This window comes from Oncorhynchus mykiss, chromosome 2 (genome assembly GCF_013265735.2).
Source record: "Oncorhynchus mykiss isolate Arlee chromosome 2, USDA_OmykA_1.1, whole genome shotgun sequence".
NCBI classification, from domain to species: Eukaryota; Metazoa; Chordata; class Actinopteri; order Salmoniformes; family Salmonidae; genus Oncorhynchus; species Oncorhynchus mykiss.
The window spans coordinates 63,868,395-63,887,133 of record NC_048566.1 but is presented as its reverse complement, the minus strand read 5'-3'; the positions used below and the strand labels follow the sequence as shown (position 1 = coordinate 63,887,133).

At 47.8% G+C, this 18,739-nt stretch overlaps 1 protein-coding gene across 2 annotated transcripts in view; it reads left to right on the top strand.

Annotated features, from left to right (window-relative positions):
• Positions 1–13,894, top strand: part of nuak1b (NUAK family, SNF1-like kinase, 1b) — a 30,879-nt gene extending 16,985 nt beyond the window's left edge. Inside the window, exons 3-8 of one of the 2 annotated variants that reach the window (XR_005037486.1) lie at positions 3,978–4,129; positions 5,231–5,296; positions 5,520–5,639; positions 7,582–7,714; positions 8,878–10,042; positions 11,122–13,894. Coding sequence is in view for 1 of the 2 variants with exons in the window: in XM_036952857.1 (XP_036808752.1) it covers positions 3,978–4,129; positions 5,231–5,296; positions 5,520–5,639; positions 7,582–7,714; positions 8,878–9,968 (1,562 nt within the window). In the remaining variant the exon portion in view is untranslated. Of the gene's footprint in view, positions 1–3,977; positions 4,130–5,230; positions 5,297–5,519; positions 5,640–7,581; positions 7,715–8,877 lie in introns of both variants that reach the window. The other variant, XM_036952857.1, reaches the window with a different exon arrangement.
• The last annotated feature ends 4,845 nt before the right edge of the window (positions 13,895–18,739 follow it).

Sequence of the window (18,739 nt, the reverse complement as noted above, 5' to 3'; positions counted from 1 at the left end):
CAAGCAAAGTCCAGGGCAGTGGGACAATAGGTGCTAATTAGTATGATCTGAGACCTGCTGGCCGCGGGAACAAAGAATCAATGAGTGACAGACGGAGGGGGCAGCTAGCTAGCGCTACCCAGCCCAGCGGGCCGTGGATAACAGGCCTCCGTTATGTGAACCAGGTAATTATCCCTGTGAATCTTGGGGGGCTGGCTCTCAAACGGACCCCCGCCATGGCTCACCGGAAGGGTCGTCCCGGGTCGAAGCTTTGTCAGCCAATCAGATCCGACCCCCAGGACAGCTGGCCCGGTTTCCGTGCTGCCTGCCCTGCCCGGCGGAACAGCCAAAATCAGGGAGGGTTACCATCAATCAGCATCAACATGTTTTTAACCACAGGATTATTCTCCGAAGTGGAGGGGGAAGAAGAGGGTAGGGGTGGGCCTGTGAAGGGGCTCGCTCATGGGTGACTAGGTCTCCACCCTTGGAGTCCCTGTTGTGTGGGAAAATACATTGACAGTTCTCATCCCTCACATGGTGCACTGCTGTTGGCACGGCAACATGCCCTGGCGGTAGACGTAATGATACATGGGAGGCTAGATAGATAGTGGTGGAACAGGTTGTCCTGTGTCTAGTCTGTAGGGCGTTGAGGCTTCCTATCTCTTCTCCATGTGAATAGGGCTTAGTGTGGGGGCTTGGAATGTGGGAGAGAGTGGTGAAAGTTAGTGGCATGATGAGAAGTTGATGATTTACTGTCCAGGTCAAGGCAAGAAGGCACTAAGGACCTTCTGTTAACTAGGCCCCCTCCTGTATTTATTTTCTATTTTACTTCTTCCCTTCTCTTCCCTTTTCTTCCTTTCTTTACTAGTTTCTTCTAGTCTCGTCCTCTGTCATGTCCTCTTCTCTCTTCTGTTCTCCTCTCCTCTTATGTCCTCTTCTCTCTTCTCTCCTCCTCTCCTCTTATGTCCTCTCCTCTCATGTCCTCTTCTCTCTTCTCTTCTCCTCTCCTTTTGTCCTCTCCTCTCATGTCCTCTTCTCTCTTCTCTTCTCCTCTCCTCTCATGTCCTCTCCTCTCCTCTCCTCTCCTCTCCTCTCCTCTCCTCTCCTCTCCTCTCATGTCCTCTCCTCTATTCTCATGTCCTCTTCTCCCCTCTCTCCTCTCCTCCTAGGTCCTCTCCTCTCATGTCCTCTCCTCTCCTCTCATGTCCTCTCCTCTATTCTCATGTCCTCTTCTCCCCTCTCTCCTCTTCTTTGCCTCCTAGGTCCTCTCCTCTCATGTCCTCTTCTCTCCTCTCCTCTCCTCTCATGTCCTCTCCTCTATTCTCCTCTCCTCTCCTCTCCTCTCCTCTCCTCTCCTCTCCTCTCCTCTCCTCTCCTCTCCTCTCCTCTCCTCTCCTCTCCTCTTCTCTCTTCCTAGGTCCTCTCCTCTCATGTCCTCTCCTCTCCAAGGCGTTTGGCTGATTACTAAAACACCCCCTCCCTCCCAGAAGTGTTGTTAAGACTCAAGCCAGACACACGAGGTGGGGTTGGTGGTGATGTAATGTAATCAGAGATGCAACGTGCTCTGGAGTTTGAACACAACCAGTTTGCTGTGAATCTGGCAGAGGTTCTCATCTAGATGATATTCAACATGTCCACTGAGAAGATGAAGTAGATTTTTCCACAAATGTTTTGTGATGAAACCTCTTCTTTGAAACAGATGGTAGCTGTCTGTGTCCACGCTGACTGAAACAGATGGTATCTGTCTGTGTCCACGCTGACTGAAACAGATGGTATCTGTCTGTGTCCACGCTGACTGAAACAGATGGTATCTGTCTGTGTCCACGCTGACTGAAACAGATGGTATCTGTCTGTGTGTCCACGCTGACTGAAACAGATGGTATCTGTCTGTGTGTCTATGCTGACTGAAACAGATGGTATCTGTCTGTGTCCACGCTGACTGAAACAGATGGTATCTGTCTGTGTCCACGCTGACTGAAACAGATGGTATCTGTCTGTGTCCACGCTGACTGAAACAGATGGTGTCTGTCTGTGTCCACGCTGACTGAAACAGATGGTATCTGTCTGTGTCCACGCTGACTGAAACAGATGGTAACTGTCTGTGTGTCCACGCTGACTGAAACAGATGGTGTCTGTCTGTCTGTGTCCACGCTGACTGAACCAGATGGTATCTGTCTGTGTCCACGCTGACTGAAACAGATGGTATCTGTCTGTGTCCACGCTGACTGAAACAGATGGTGTCTGTCTGTGTCCACGCTGACTGAAACAGATGGTATCTGTCTGTGTCCACGCTGACTGAAACAGATGGTATCTGTCGGTGTCCACGCTGACTGAAACAGATGGTATCTGTCTGTGTCCACGCTGACTGAAACAGATGGTGTCTGTCTGTGTCCACGCTGACTGAAACAGATGGTATCTGTTTGTGTCCACGCTGACTGAAACAGATGGTATCTGTCTGTGTCCACGCTGACTGAACCAGATGGTATCTGTCTGTGTCCACGCTGACTGAACCAGATGGTATCTGTCTGTGTCCATGCTGACTGAAACAGATGGTGTCTGTCTGTCTGTGTCCACGCTGACTGAAACAGATGGTGTCTGTCTGTGTCCAAGCTGACTGAAACAGGTGGTGTCTGTCTGTCTGTCCATGCTGACTGAAACAGGTGGTCTCTGTCTGTGTGTCCATGCTGACTGAAACAGATTGTATCTGTCTGTGTCCACGCTGACTGAAACAGATGGTATCTGTCTGTCTGTGTCCACGCTGACTGAAAAAGATGGTGTCTGTGTCCACGCTGACTGAAACAGATGGTATCGGTCTATGTCCACGCTGACTGAAACAGATGGTATCTGTCTGTGTGTCTATGCTGACTGAAACAGATGGTATCTGTCTGTGTGTCCACGCTGACTGAAACAGATGGTATCTGTCTGTGTGTCCACGCTGACTGAAACAGATGGTATCTGTCTGTGTGTCTATGCTGACTGAAACAGATGGTATCTGTCTGCGTGTCTATGCTGACTGAAACAGATGGTATCTGTCTGTGTGTCTATGCTGACTGAAACAGATGGTATCTGTCTGTGTGTCCACGCTGACTGAAACAGATGGTATCTGTCTGTGTGTCCACGCTGACTGAAACAGATGGTATCTGTCTGTGTGTCCACGCTGACTGAAACAGATGGTATCTGTCTGTGTGTCCACGCTGACTGAAACAGATGGTATCTGTCTGTGTCCACGCTGACTGAAACAGATGGTATCTGTCTGTGTGTCCACGCTGACTGAAACAGATGGTATCTGTCTGTGTGTCCACGCTGACTGAAACAGATGGTATCTGTCTGTGTGTCCACGCTGACTGAAACAGATGGTGTCTGTCTGTCTGTGTCCACGCTGACTGAACCAGATGGTATCTGTCTGTGTCCACGCTGACTGAAACAGATGGTATCTGTCTGTGTGTCCACGCTGACTGAAACAGATGGTATCTGTCTGTGTCCACGCTGACTGAAACAGATGGTATCTGTCTGTGTCCACGCTGACTGAAACAGATGGTATCTTTCTGTGTCTCCACGCTGACTGAAACAGATGGTTTCTGTCTGTGTCCACGCTGACTGAAACAGATGGTATCTGTCTGTGTGTCCACGTTGACTGAAACAGATGGTATCTGTCTGTGTGTCCACGCTGACTGAAACAGATGGTATCTGTCTGTGTGTCCACGCTGACTGAAACAGATGGTATCTGTCTGTGTGTCCACGCTGACTGAAACAGATGGTATCTGTCTGTGTGTCCACGCTGACTGAAACAGATGGTATCTGTCTGTGTCCACGCTGACTAAAACAGATGGTATCTGTCTGTGTGTCCACGCTGACTGAAACAGATGGTATCTGTCTGTGTGTCCACGCTGACTGAAACAGATGGTATCTGTCTGTGTGTCCATGCTGACTGAAACAGATGGTATCTGTCTGTGTGTCCACGCTGACTGTGTCCATTCCACTGCTTCTGCCTCCTCCAGTGTTTGAGAACAAGGACAAGATCGTGATCGTGATGGAGTACGCCAGTAAGGGCGAGCTGTACGACTACATCAGTGAGCGCCGGCGCCTGAGCGAGAGAGAGACACGACACTTCTTTAGACAGATAGTCTCTGCTGTGCACCACTGTCATAAGGTAAGATTCTGTAGAGAAACACACACACACACACACACACACACACACACACACACACACACACACATACACACACACACACACACACACACACACACACATACACATACACATACACACACACACACATACTTCTACTAATCAGACGCAGGGCGAAATATCAGAACCGTGTGCCTATAACCGTATATATCCCTCACATTGTCAAGCAGTCTGATGTATTAGCTATGCTTTCCTTGGCCTCTTGGTGTTTGGGAGGACAGATTCAATGCAAGCCAGTGTCACCCATAGTGTGCTGAGCAGACCCAGCCTCTGCCGTGGTTCCCTGGGTCCTCATCTGCGGTCATGTCTCTCCATGTCCCTGGATCACCCCTTAGCTCAAACCGGGACACACACTCTCCTCCTCTCCCCTCGACCATGGTCCTCCAGAAAGGGTGGATGTCTGGCTGCCCCCCCCCCCCCCCCCCCCCCCCCCATAGTCCTCATCTCTACAGCTGGGATAGGATGATGTCATCCTATCCCAGGGGTGATATAGTGTGGTTGACTGACACAGGAAGGAGGTGCACTGTGAGAGGGCTGATTAGAGACACCTCCCCCCTCTCCAATCAGAAGCATGTGAACAAGTGTTCCCTGTCACTGCTAACCAATTGAAGACGCACAGCACAACACAGAACCCGGCCACAGCTGTAATGAAGTCACCCCATCACTTCCAGATCTGAAATGGCTGCATGTGTTTCTTTTCCCTGTGTGTACCACATGTTAGTGCCTGCCTTGAAAGGGCCACTAACTACAGAGTTGTTTTTAATCCGGGGCTGTTGTGAGAACATGATTTATCTGGGTCTGTAATTACAGGCTCTTTTTTTTTATTGTGACACATTCGAGGGAAAATCTCTGCAGATGTCAACACAAAGACGATAGAGTGTGAGGCAGGGAAATGAAACAGCACGAGACCAATTGGCCCACTCTGACTCTATCCCCTGAGAGCAACACAGGAGTTTGGTCTCTGTAAATCACCACACCGTCAGCAAGCAGATTGAACTGCGAACGAATGGCCCTCTACTGTACCGAGCTAGAGACAACCTATGGACTGTTTGTCTTTCACAGAACGGCGTGGTGCACAGGGATCTGAAGCTGGAAAATGTGCTACTGGATGAAAACTGTAACATTAAGGTAAGAAAGAGTCATTTTTAATCAGCTCTATCAACCTGGCTTGTGACCTTGGAGCAGTGTCTGTAAATGTTTAACAGAGTCTGTAACTTTGAATAGAGTTTAGATATGCCGGTGCTTGAAGGCGTCCTTTCTGTCACCTTGTCAGTGCCATGATACTTTGAATGACCTTTGTTATGATGTTTTACCAAACCACTATGATGTTCTGTCTCCGTCTCCCCGCCAGATTGCTGACTTTGGGCTATCCAACCTCTACCATAAGGACAAACTGCTGCAGACGTTTTGTGGCAGCCCGCTCTACGCATCACCGGAGATAGTCAACGGAAGACCCTACCACGGCCCAGAGGTAGGGACTAGGCACCACACAGGTCAGAGGTCACAGACAGGACACAATGAGACTGGGTTTCTTTTGTCCCTGGGAGAAGTTATTACTAATCTCCAGGACCTGGCACTGTGGGGTGGGAGTCCCAGAGCTAATAGAGAGATAGTGGTGTAGGGAGGGAGGGAGGGAGGGAGGGAGAGAGAGAGAGACAGAGAGAGAAAGAGAGAAAGAGAGAGAGAGAGAGAGAGAGAGAGAGAGAGAGAGAGAGAGAGAGAGAGAGAGAGAGAGAGAGAGAGAGAGAGAGAGAGAGACAGAGAGAAAGAGAGAGAGAGAGAGAGAGAGAGAGAGAGAGAGAGAGAGAGACAGAGAGAAAGAGAGAGAGAGAGAGAGAGAGAGAGAGAGAGAGAGAGAGTGAGAGAGAGAGAGAGAGAGAGAGAGAGAGAGTGAGAGAGAGAGAGAGAGAGAGAGAGAGAGAGAGAGAGAGAGAGAGAGAGAGAGAGAGAGAGAGAGAGAGAGAGGGAGAGAGAGAGGCATTAGGTCTCCTCTTTGATGGGATTACACCCCAGTCAGTTACTACTCCCAGCAACTCTCACATCCTCAGTGGGAGGCCTCAGATGGTGTCTCAGCTCCCTTTGAAGACTTTAAACTTCCAGACTTTAGCAGTTACACAGACAGGCCCAGTAACTTCATTGCCAATGATGGGTGGGACTGAGAAATTGTTTGGTTGAGAAAAGGGAGAAAGAGTGACAAAATTGCCTCAAACTATTTATTGACTAATTCCAAAGTAATTGTTCTTCAGGGCGTTTCCCGAATTGCAAGAAGAGTTGTGCGTTATAAAATAAAGTCGTATTTTTAGACCGAAAAGTCCAATCATTAAATGTATATAATTCACTGTGCAAAAAAACTCAACAGAGATTGTAATTAAAATGGCAGAACCCAGTTGCAGAAAATCCACAAATTACAGCTGACACAAAAACAGAACACAACAATGGCACTCGCCCTGTCTCACCCTCCCAGCGGCCCTGACAGCCGACCAATGACAGAGAGGTCTCAGTCAGTGAACCAATGACAGAGTGGTTTCAGGGTGAGGCATTCCTGGCTTTGGCCCTAGAGGAAGTCCAGTCAGTGTGGAGCTGCTGGAGCAGCCCTATCTACTTTCCTGTGCCCTGACAGTCAGTCCCTGACAGTCAGTCCCAGACCTCAGTCCCAGCGCTGGGCTGGCTATAACCCCGTGGCCATCAACAGCCAGCCACATTCCTCCAGGAGTCTTGTCCTTCCCTTCCCAAGCTTGACGTCTGGCTAATCAGTGGCTGGCAGTGTGTCTCCTGAGATATGTCAGGGCCAGGATATCACAGCTCTGCCATCTCTGCTGGACTCATTAACCACCCTCCACCCCCCCCCCCCCCCCCCCCCCCCCCTATGCCCCAGACACTGGTCTTACATAACCCATTTACTAAGAAAGCCACATTGCATTAGGTTAGTGGTCACAAAGTGCAGGCTTCTGGCTGACACACAGACAGAGACAGAAAGTAAAACAGAGGGAGAACTGGTTCTATCTACATGGAAACAAACTGGCACACTCCCGACTCCACACTCTGGTGTTTATCACTGTTTCTATGGATGAGGGGATGGAGAAGGAAAGTAGGGCCAAGAGCAATATGGTATAGCTGTGCGGTGCTTACAGTGTTTCAGCTGTTGCTACACCATAGCTACGTCGTTCCAGTTCAGACACAGTACGCTCCTTGTTAATGTTTTGATAATCTGTTGCTAACTCAGTAATGGCATTGAGCCTCATTTATCAGTTACTGGAAATTGGAAAAGGGAAATGTGAGATTCCTTTTCAACTGCGTCTCCGGTGACTGATTTAACTGATTGATCTCTCACGTTGAGTCTCTCACGTTGAGTCTATCTGATCCTGATCTGTGTAGGGACCTGTGTATTGACACGTGTGTTTGTATTGCTGTAGGTAGACAGCTGGGCTCTGGGGGTGCTGCTGTACACCCTGGTCTATGGGACCATGCCGTTCGATGGAGGAGACCACAAGAACCTCATCCGCCAGATCAGCAATGGGGAGTACAGAGAGCCCACCCAGTCCTCAGGTGCAGAACAAAACCCTCAACCTACACAGTCGAAGATCTAGCCTCCCTCTATGTATACACCCTCTACTCTACACTTTTAGAAAAAAGGGTTCCAAAAGGATTCTATGGCTGTCCCCATAGGAGAACCATTTTGTTTCCAGGTAGAGCCCTTTTGGGTTCCATGTAGAACCCTCTGTGAAAAGGGTTCTATGTGGAACCCAAATGAGTATTTCTACCTGGCACCAAAAAGTGTTTCTGACTGGAACCAAAAAGGGTTCTTCAAAGGGTTCTCCTATGGGGACAACCAAAGAAACATTTTAGGTTCTAGATAGCACCTTTCTTTCTAAGAGTGTCTACAGTACACTGTCTTAAGTCAGGGATAGGCAACGTGCGGCCATGCGCCCCGCAGCCCCCCTTTTGAAGGCCCTCGGATCACCCCCCCCCCCCCCCCCTCCCCCCCCAACTTACTGTTGCAAGTTAGAATAGTAGAATACACATGGTGCAATTTTGAAATGTGGCTGTGTATTAGCAGTTTTCTTTTGTTTTATGTCAGTCACTGATAGTCAGTCAATTAGCCCGTGTCAGCTAAAATTTGCTAGCTTGCTAAAGTAGTTTAGCAGCCAGCTATCTAAACTTGTTATCATGGTCATACCGGCCGGGGGGCCCCATTTTATATTTTTTGTCAGTCTCACTCAGATATCATATTATAAACTGCAAGCATTCATCTCCACCCTAAAGCAAAATATGTAGAATTGCATGAAATTGGCTATAAAACAACTAATTTGCCTCTCTGCCCCATTTCAAAATGAGTAGAAATTCATGAAAAAAAGTTATACAATGTCTAAATCTTCTTTCTGCCCCATAACAAAATGTGTGGAATTTAAGCAAACTTGCTTTAAAACGGCCACATTTACTCTAAGCCCCGTGGCAAAATGTGTACAATTGCACAAAATGGACTCTAAAACGTACAGGTGTACAGCGGAGAGAAATGTTCTGTACGTTTTAGAGTCCATTTTGTGCAATTGTACACATTTTGCCATTTTGCCACTAACGTTGCCCGGCCCTGGTCTAAGTAGAACTATTATTAGATAATACTGTAGCAACAATAAAACCCTGAAGTGTAACCTGTGCTGTGCTCATATCCAGAATGTCAGTCTATGCTCCCCTCCTGTTGCCCCTCCCAGATGCCCGCGGTCTGATCCGTTGGATGATGATGGTGAACCCAGAGCGGCGGGCCACGGTGGAAGACATCGCCAACCACTGGTGGGTCAACTGGGGCTGGAAGAGCAGCGTGTGCGACTGTGAGACACAGCGTGACAGCGGCACCTCCTCTCCCATGCTGGCCCGCTTCATTGACTGGCAGAACCGCACCGAGCCCCGGCCGGGAAAACCCACCACCCTGCTGCCCCTGGTCCTCCGCCAGCGTCCCAAGAAGTCCAAGAAGGAGAATGAACTGGGGGATGGGCCCCACGGTGGAGGGGAGGGGGACAAGCCAGGGCTGAAGAGGCCCAAGGGGATTCTCAAGACCAGGGTGACGGAAGAGCAGCGCTCACCCAGCCTGGAGGAGGTGGAGCTGGGGAGTGGTGGAGCGATGATGGAGCTCAGGCCAGCCAAGGGAGAAGGAAGCTGCTCTAGCCCCGACAGAGAGGAGGAGGAGGAGGAGGAGCCTGCCCTGGCAGGGGGCTCGCCAGCTAAGATGGTGCCCAGCCTCCCCAAGAAGGGCATCCTGAAGAACAACCAACAACGGGAATCAGGGTACTACTCCTCCCCGGAGCGCAGCGAGTCCTCCGAGTTGCTAGGGGGCGCCACCATGTCCCGGGTCACCGCCTGCAGCTCCCCTCCTAGGAGAGTGGTGGGGAGGAAGGGCATCTTGAAGCGCAACGGGAAGTATTCCACCTACAGCGGCCCTCCCTCAGCTGGTGCTCTCGGGGAGCCTTCCTTGGCGGGTGACTCAGGCCTGTCCCGTAGCCAGAGCCGTCCGTCCAGCATGGTGTTGGAGGACGACGTCCTGTCCCCCAGTTTGTCCCCTGACTGGCCCCCCACCGCCCCCCACCGCCCCAACATCAGGGCCTGCGTGTCAGCCGAAAACCTGCTGCAACTGGCCAGCTTCAAGGGCTTCCAGGCGGCCCCACCGCTCCACGGGTCAAAGTTCAGCCGGTCCCCCAGAGAGCTGGGGTCCCCGGGGGACAACGGCAGCTTCTCCCTGCTGGGGGACCTGGACGACATGACTCAGGTGTACCAGCAAGCCCTGGACATCAGCAGCAACCTCACCTAGCCGGGGAGGGCCCGGGGGGGGAGAGAAGAGGCAGCCAGCTGGCCAGGCTGAGGCTATAACATCTGTCTCTGTTGGTGTGTATGTACATGAATGTGTATGTCATTGACAACCATTGACCAGTGTGTTGCTGGGATAGCCTGCCTGCACTTTTTGGGAGGTTATTGTTTTCTTTCCGGGAATTGAATCCTTGTTAGAAACTATATCATACACACACTGATACATACACTACTATGCACTTCTCAGTCAAAGGAAATTCAGTTAGCAGGGTTTTCAAACGATGGAGAGAGAAAAACCACTGGCACGAGAGAATGCCACCCAGCCTGCCTCCTCCAGCCGCCCGTAGACTTTGCTGTATTCAAATGTTTACATATTCAGCAAAAGGCAAGTTAGAATCACAATTGCAGCAACCAGAAACTGGTTGGCTCTCGAAGCGAGCCATGAATTGAGTTGGAGTTTAAAAAAGCACCTTAGAACTCACACAGAGCACATGTTTTTTGGGATCTTTTACTTCCTGTAAAAAACAAACCAGGGTCTTGCGCCAAAATAACTGACAATGTTAATTATTTATTCATATTTGCGTAGATTTTAGTTGAATAGAAAACTGGTGGGTTCTGGCAGTACTGGAAGAGTCCAAAGCTCATTGTCTCCAACCCTTTGTGTGGATTGACATATATAATTATTATGTTACCCATTAAAATGAAACATGTATACATGATATATTAATATGGCCGCATAAGTAAAACATGCAGCTATGTATATCACCATAAAAGCGCATGTCCTATAAATTAGCATATGGTCTTAGGGAATATGTAGGAAGTGCCTTTTAGATCTATATAAAATTATGTATGTCATTTCCTGAAAGTGGAGAGAGATGGTTGCCAGGCCAACCTGTCACCAGTTGTGCTGTTTTGATTCATATACATGTGAATGTGGTGAGAGAGACCCAGGACCTTAATGGAACCCACAGCAGCCTATAGCCTTACACAGTCACAGGTCAGGGGTCACACAGACCTAAAACAGCAGTTTAGAGGAAACAGTCCCGTCTCTGTCCCCCAAAAAACACTGTCAGGAACAAGATCCAAGCCCAGAGAGATGACAGTCTTAAACAAGCCTTTTCATGCAGTGCTTTCTTGTTTTTTTTGTTCCCCCATAGATGTGTCAGCAGTTTGGGGATTTGGTTTAAACACACGGCCTGGACAGGCGAGCTGGAGGGGTCTGGAGCTGCTCACCTTAGTGAAGGTAGATGGCTCAGATGCCCTCTCATAGCCCTGGAATGTTCTTGGCAAATAAACAGCCATGTCTGTGGTTGTTTTGTCTGTCTGTCTATAGTGCTGGAGTTGCCTCTGGTTTGAGGACTTCTCTCTCAATTGGCATAACTAGGCTACAGAGTCATACCAGCTGGAAATGGCAAAGAAACCCTACACTCTTAGAGAAAAGGTTTCCAAATTGGTTCTTCAGCTGTCCCCATAGGATAAACTTTTTTGGCTCTAGGTAGAACCTTTTTTGGCTCTAAGTAGAACCCTTTTGGAACTGAAAAGGGCTCTTCAAAGGGTTATCCAATGGGGACAGCCGAAGAACCGTTTTAGGTTCTAGATAGCAGCGTAATTTTTTTTCTAAGAGTGTCCATGTCATGTGTAGACCCACACAATGCTCAGGTTGTTATTTGTGGATGTTATAGCCTAGTTCATTTTGAACCCAGGCGCCCCCTCCCACTCCACAAAGGGCTAAGCAGGAGGATTTGTTTCAGTGCTCTAATGACACAGCACATTCCACAGACAATGGCTGGAGACGTGTTGGTGCGGGAGATGTTATCGGCACCTGGCAGGGGGGGGTTCTGTGGTGTGTGTGCTGTCAGGCCTCCAGCTGTGTGTACAGGGCCATTATGTCAACTTAGCATAATTAGCCAGCTATTGTTTCTATTAGAGGAAAGTAGCGTGTAGCAGAGAGGAAAATGATGGTGGAGTGAAAGTGAGAGGTAGAGTGTAGTAGAGGTTTGAGTGGGAAACAAGTGTTGGAGGGAAAGAGAAATGTTCCTGGTGATGGTGCGATTTGAGAGGCCTTTCCTGTTGGAAAGGGCGAAAGAGTTGAAGGAAACAGATATGTAGACTAGTGAAAGTGACATAGAGAAAGTGAGTTCGGAGTAAAAAGAAAGGAAATTGAAAGTTTTTTTGTGTTTTTTTGTGTTTTTTTTTTAACCAAAGATGAGAAGAAGCTTCAATGATTCAGGGGATGAAATGGATTGGGTTCTGTATGTGCCCCTGGAACTTTTAACCATAGATGGGGGAACCCCATCTGAAAATGAATTCATTTTACAACAATAATAGCCTGGCAGGCTTTTGTTATATTTCTACTTCAGTGTTAAGGAATTGTTTTAAGCCAAACGCTAGAGGCTGTTAAAGAAAGTTGTGTCATAGGCCGAGTGTGTTCTGTGGAATGTGTTTGTGTGGCGTGTTTAGAATGGCCTTAGTGTGCAACACATTTCAACCCTGGGATGGGGCGTCAGATCTGTGACTGATACTTCCCATATATTATCAGAACATGTGTATGGGAAACTATAGCAACCCCCAAAGCAGCAGAATGAACATGTTGAATGTTGTCAAAGGTCTGCTGGTGCAAAGTCCTGGGTATTGATTGAAACGACAGACCCGTTCTGTATTATATTGCATTTTATTGCCCTTTGTATTGCCTTTTATTGTCAACTGGATTTACAGTGATAAAATTATACTATGTTAGTATTTTGTTTCATTACGCTTCTGTTTTTGATTCTCCAAAATATAGAAACTTTATATTGCTTTATGTTATGGCAGAAAGTATTTCTTCCCTGAGTTTGGCCGTAAGAGATTAGAGGACTGATCTGACGTCAGTGGGATCTGAATATTCCCTCTGTTTTGGTACACCTGAGGGGTGAGAACAGCTGACCTAAGATCAGTCATATTGCGGTGTTGTACCTGTGAACTTACATCACGTAGATAGAGAACCAACTGTGTTATAGAGCCTGGTGACCCAACCACAGAGAACAGGGCCTTATACATTTGTACACTTCCAAAGAAAGAGGTGACCATTGACACCCCCCAAAAGGGAAATCCATGGCCTCTTATTATGTCCGTGACCTCTCTAAAATACTAACACATAGCATAACACGGGGATAAACACATACTTGTAGGTGCCATCACATTGACAACCACTTGTTTGACCCCAGACAAGTCATGGTAAGACTCCATCTGTACCAAAGCAGGGAATTCCTAAACTAAGGGAGTGATATCAGGAGAAAAAAAAAGGAAAGAATCTGATTAAACTCTATCTGCCAAACTGGAATTAACTGGTGCATATCCGTTAGTAGCAGAAGGTCTAATCATAGGGAAACCTGACTGGATAATGGTATTAAGACAATAATAATAATAGTATTATTATGTTATTTAAGTATTATTTTTGTTACGGCTCATTCTTTTTCTTGGCTGTTGCCATGGTTCTGATTTTGATTTGGTATCAGTTGGTGAACCTGGACTGCCAAGGTGCTTTAAGTTGAATGCCCTTTCTATATTGTATGATCCAGGTATTTCTTTGTTGATAATGCTAATTATTATCAAGGTGTTTTTTTTATACTTGTATTTATTGGCGATTTAAGCCATTTCATTTGATGTATAAAGCTACTCTGTCCATGCTTTGGCCTGCTTGGGGATGTGTTCATAACGTAAATGGAGAGATGTCATTGTCTGGGATACAGCCTTAAGGGAGTGATGATGTCTCATGTCATTGTGAAAGCATTGGTCGGAGTATGTGTTTTGGGAGTTACAATCGGATTTCATCGTGTATGAATAAGTCTCAAGACATTTTCTGGCGAGGAACCAAACGCCATGTGTCCCTCTACTACAAACCGTCTACTGTAGTACTGTACCAACTCAAATAAATGGATCACGTCAAAGAAGTTGTGTTTCTGCGTCTGTCTTTCTGTGTTGTTCATTTTTTTCCTCTGTCTTGCTTCTCTTGGCATTTAAGTCCTACTGTGATCTCCTTGCAAAATTTGGAGAATTGGTTGAATCCGACTGGGCAAAAACTGGTTGAAACAACGTTGTTTCCATGTGATTTCAACCAAAACATTCAATGTGATGATGTTGAATCAAAGTGGAAAACTGATTGTATTTGCAAAAAGGGAACCCAACTTTTAACCTAAGTCCACTGACAGGGTGACATTTTTGGTTGATTTCACATTGAATTCACATTAGCTGACAACTCAACCAAATGTATATCAAAGCTAGACGTTGAACTTACGTCTGTGCCCAGTGGGATCTCTCCGAGAAACTTCAAGGTCAGACAAGAAAGTGAGTGAGTGTGTGTGTCTTGGAGAAAGAATAGTTTTTGTTAGTGAGCGCAGAACTGAGAGAATCGGTTGGTTGTCATTGGAGAACATTTCTGCTGTGAGGTTAATTTGATCCACTTTAAGAGGGAGTGGATGGCTTGCTGGTCTGTCTGGCTGTCTGGCTGGCTGGTCTGGCTGGCTGGCTGGCTGGTCTGGCTGGCTGGCAGGCTGGGCTGGGCTGGACTGGCTGGCTGGTCTGGCTGGCAAGCTGGGCTGGGCTGGACTGGGCTGGCTGGTCTGGCTGGCTGGCCGGTCTGGCTGGCTGGCTGGCTGGCTGGCTGGCTGGGTTGGCTGGCTGGCTGGCTGGCTGGCTGGTCTGGCTGGCTGGCTGGCTGGCTGGCTGGCTGGCTGGTCTGGCTGTAGCTAAGGAGTCTTTGGCCTTTGGTGCTGATGTGTGGGGCGGCACCCCTGGCTCGTGCTGTCTAGACCAGACAGGGCAACAAGCCCAGGAAGAGAAACATGGTATATCTAAAGTGATCTAGAAACTTCTCACCAAATATCATGCTGGCTTACTCAATATCTACATGATATAGGGTATAATCTGTCATCTACAGAACAACTAATGTACCTCCAGCAGTTTTTAGTCTCACACATCATTACTGTTATAGGTGCTGTGCTTCATAAACTGTTGGGCCCTGAAAACACTAACAAATTCAACCATTCATTATACACCACTATGAATCAGTCTTTTTAATTTGTAACTAGATTCCTGGCATTGAGTTTCCATAATGTGTGTTTGGAAAAGCCTCGGAGGGAGAATATCAGAGGTGAATGAACAGGATGAAATTAGGAACTAGACTGAGCAGCTCTTTAGGATCCGTAGTTTTAGTGAGGCTGGGCTATGAGCCAGGTTTACCTCAGTGCTGCCCTCAGATCAGTCTTCAGCTAACAGTTTCCCGAAATGAATAGCAGGTCAGAACAGAGATAGGAAGTTACAAAACACTGTAGCTAGGTACAAAGGAATAATTATGTAATAAATCTGATGTCTGTCATCCTCTAGGTAAAATAATGCAGACAGCCAGCAATAGCATGGATTGGAAATGTTCAAATCAGAACTACACACTATAACTACTGACATTGATTTGACCTGAGTTTCAAATCATTGTTTTTTTCTTCTGGCTTCTTCAGGAAAAACCCGTTTCACTTTTTGACCCTCAAATAAAATGCAGCTGCCAGACCTTCTGAACTACCTCCCTTCACCCCCCCCCCCCCCCCCCTTTCTGTTGAAGGTAACCCTGTGAGTTTATCCATGGATGGGAAGGAGAGGGGAGGGGGTTAGACCCAATACCCAGACTCAAATCCCCCATCCGGTCCTATATTTTGACCCTGATTCTGCCTGGGAGACATGGAAGTCGATATACTATACATTAGGGTTTGGATCCTACTACAGCTTGCCTCGGAGCGTCTAGTCAAAAGGGACCACTGCTTTTTCCATTCTATTTAACTAAGCTGCAATGGACAAAAGACAACCCGCAGAGAGGAATTTGCTGCGTACAGGGTAGAGAATCTATATAAAATGCAAATAATACTTCTGTTCAGATGACTAATCTTTAGGCTGAAGAAAAAAACGGTTTTAAATGAGAGCCAATTAGGAGAATTTCTGCAAATAGAGCAAGAACAGCAGTTGAGATCTGGCCTAGTCAGTGCTGCCTTGGCACGTTTGGCTGCTGCTGCAAGCAGCCGTCAGGATATTCCACATTGAGGGTTTTAGGGTGGGTGTTGTAAACCGAGCTGCCCGTTCATAGCCGGAAAAAATAAACACAGGGTCGGGCCCAGAGCAGGCCTGAGTACAGGAGAGCGTGTGTTCCTCAGATAGCTGACACGTTGTTTTAAAAGGAGCTAGGGGCTGTGTGTGAGTGAAGGCCACTCTGTATACACGCCGGTCACAAGTTCAGATCTCCCCGGTGCTCCTTTCCCTCTGAGCCACTGTGATAACATGGTGAATGGAGATGGAATAAACCACCCCTTTCCTCTCTCCTCTCCTTTCCTCTCTCCTCTCCTTTTCTCTCTCCTTTCCTCTCTCCTCTCCTTTCCTCTCTCCTCTCCTTTCTCCTCTCCTTTCCTCTCTCCTCTCCTTTCCTCTCTCCTCTCCTTTCCCTCTGAGCCACTGTGATAACATGGTGAATGGAGATGGAATAAACCACCCCTTTCCTCTCTCCTCTCCTTTCCTCTTTCCTCTCCTTTCCTCTCTCCTTTCCATCTCCTCTCCTTTCCTCTTTCCTCTCCTTTCCTCTCTCCTCTCCTTTCTTCTCTTCTCTCCTTTCTCCTCTCCTTTCCTCTCTCCTCTCCTTTCCTCTTTCCTCTCCTTTCCTCTTTCCTCTCCTTTCCCTCTGAGCCACTGTGATAACATGGTGAATGGAGATGGAATTAACCACCCCTTTCCTCTCTCCTCTCCTTTCCTCTCTCCTCTCCTTTCCTCTCTCCTCTCCTTTCCCTCTGAGCCACTGTGATAACATGGTGAATGGAGATGGAATAAACCACCCCTTTCCTCTCTCCTCTCCTTTCCTCTTTCCTCTCCTTTCCTCTCTCCTTTCCATCTCCTCTCCTTACCTCTTTCCTTTCCTTTCCTCTCTCCTCTCCTTTCCTCTCTCCTCTCCTTACCTCTCTCCTTTCCATCTCCTCTCCTTTCCATCTCCTCTTCTTTCCATCTTCTCTCCTTTCCATCTCCTCTCCTTTCCTCTCTCCTTTCCTTTCCTCTCTCCTTTCCTCTCTCCTCTCATTTCCATCTCCTCTCCTTTCCTCTCTCCTCTCCTTTCCTCTCTCCTTTCCATCTCCTCTCCTTTCCTCTTTCCTCTCCTTTCCTCTGTCCTCTCCTTTCCTCTCTCCTTTCCTTTCCTCTCTCCTTTCCTCTTTCCTCTCCTTTCCTCTCTCCTTTCCATCTCCTCTCCTTTCCTCTCTCCTCTCCTTTCCTCTCTCCTTTCCTTTCCATCTCCTCTCCTTTCCTCTCTCCTCTCCTTTCCTCTCTCCTCTCCTTTCCTCTCTCCTCTTTTGTCCCCCCATCCTGCACCCGGTCCTGTCCCTGGCTCTCCTGTCTAGAGGAACATTTTTAGCGGGGGCACTGCTATTCTGGAATTCGGTGCTGACTGGCTGCTGCTGGATGTCTGGGCGGCGATCTCTTCAGGAATGTCTGGCCCCAGGGCACGGCGGACGACCCGGGGCTCTGATTACAGACCCTAGCTCTGTTCTGTTCTGCCCTCTCTCTCCACCAGAGCAGAGCTACAGACCCAGAAGAAAGGAAAGGAGAAAGTGCAGATGAGTCGGTTTTTCTGTCTCTGGATCCAGTTTGTGTGTGTGCGTGTATGTGTGTGTGTGTTTAAGGAGACACATGCTCGTATGATTTCATGTTGTTTATTATGATTGACTTCCGAAGAGGATGTGCCATGTGCGTGTGTGCCTGTGTGTGTGTGTGTGTGTGTGTGTGCGCGTGTGTGTGTGTTTGTGTGTGTGCGTGTGTGCCTGTGTGTGTGTGTGTGTTTGTGTGTGTGTGTGTGCGTGTGCATGTGTGCACGCAATCGTGTGTATATGTATATATATGCGTACATGTGCACGCTTGTGTGGTCCATGAAAAGAAAATAAGCAGCACTAATGGGAAGTTTTCCCTGTCTTGGATCGGCTTTTTGGGTTTCAAAGCAAATTGTTTGCAGTGGAAGTAACGGCATCCAGCACACCTGTTGTTCATGATTACTCAGATCCGCTGGAGCTGCTCTCTGTGCAGAGAGGCACACTGCATGCCACTCAACAACATCAACGGACCAAATCTTTTTCACAAGGCTAGTAAAACATAGAGGATGGTGCTCTACAAGGATAGGGAACGTAAAGGCATCCTTGATTAACAGATTAAACAAACAGTTTCTGTTGGGGACAGTAGGTCAGTTGTTTGAAGGGGACTTTCGGTCCCTCTAGATTTTTCCACATTTCATTGGCACATCTGACAAGCTCTCACAGAACACAATTGCTAAGTGTCAACAGCAGATCATTTTGATAGAAATTCTCTCCATCAGGCCAAATCAAAAGCCAAGGGGTGTATACTACATGCTTGTCTTGCGTATTTAATGACATGAACCAGCACTTTAGAATGGCGTTGAAAAAGTTCATCCGGTTTGAGAAGTGAATTGCGATTCCCCCCCCGAGGACGAGTTGTTTGGGCGTGCAAAACAATGATGAAGTGACACACAGCCAAGCTCGCAAAGAAGGGTTACCTGAAGCTTTCACTTCTTCTGGAGCTGACGATGGAATAACATAGCAGCAGAGAACACTTTGATTTGAATTGCAGTGTCAATGCATTCTAGGCCTGTGCAAGCTGATGAGAAAGAGGAAGGGTTTCTTTTTCCAAATCCATCCATATTCCTCTTGTCAACGTAGCGTGTGCTTACAGTAAGAGAGCATGAAATGTGAATAGTGTGCTTTGGTAGCA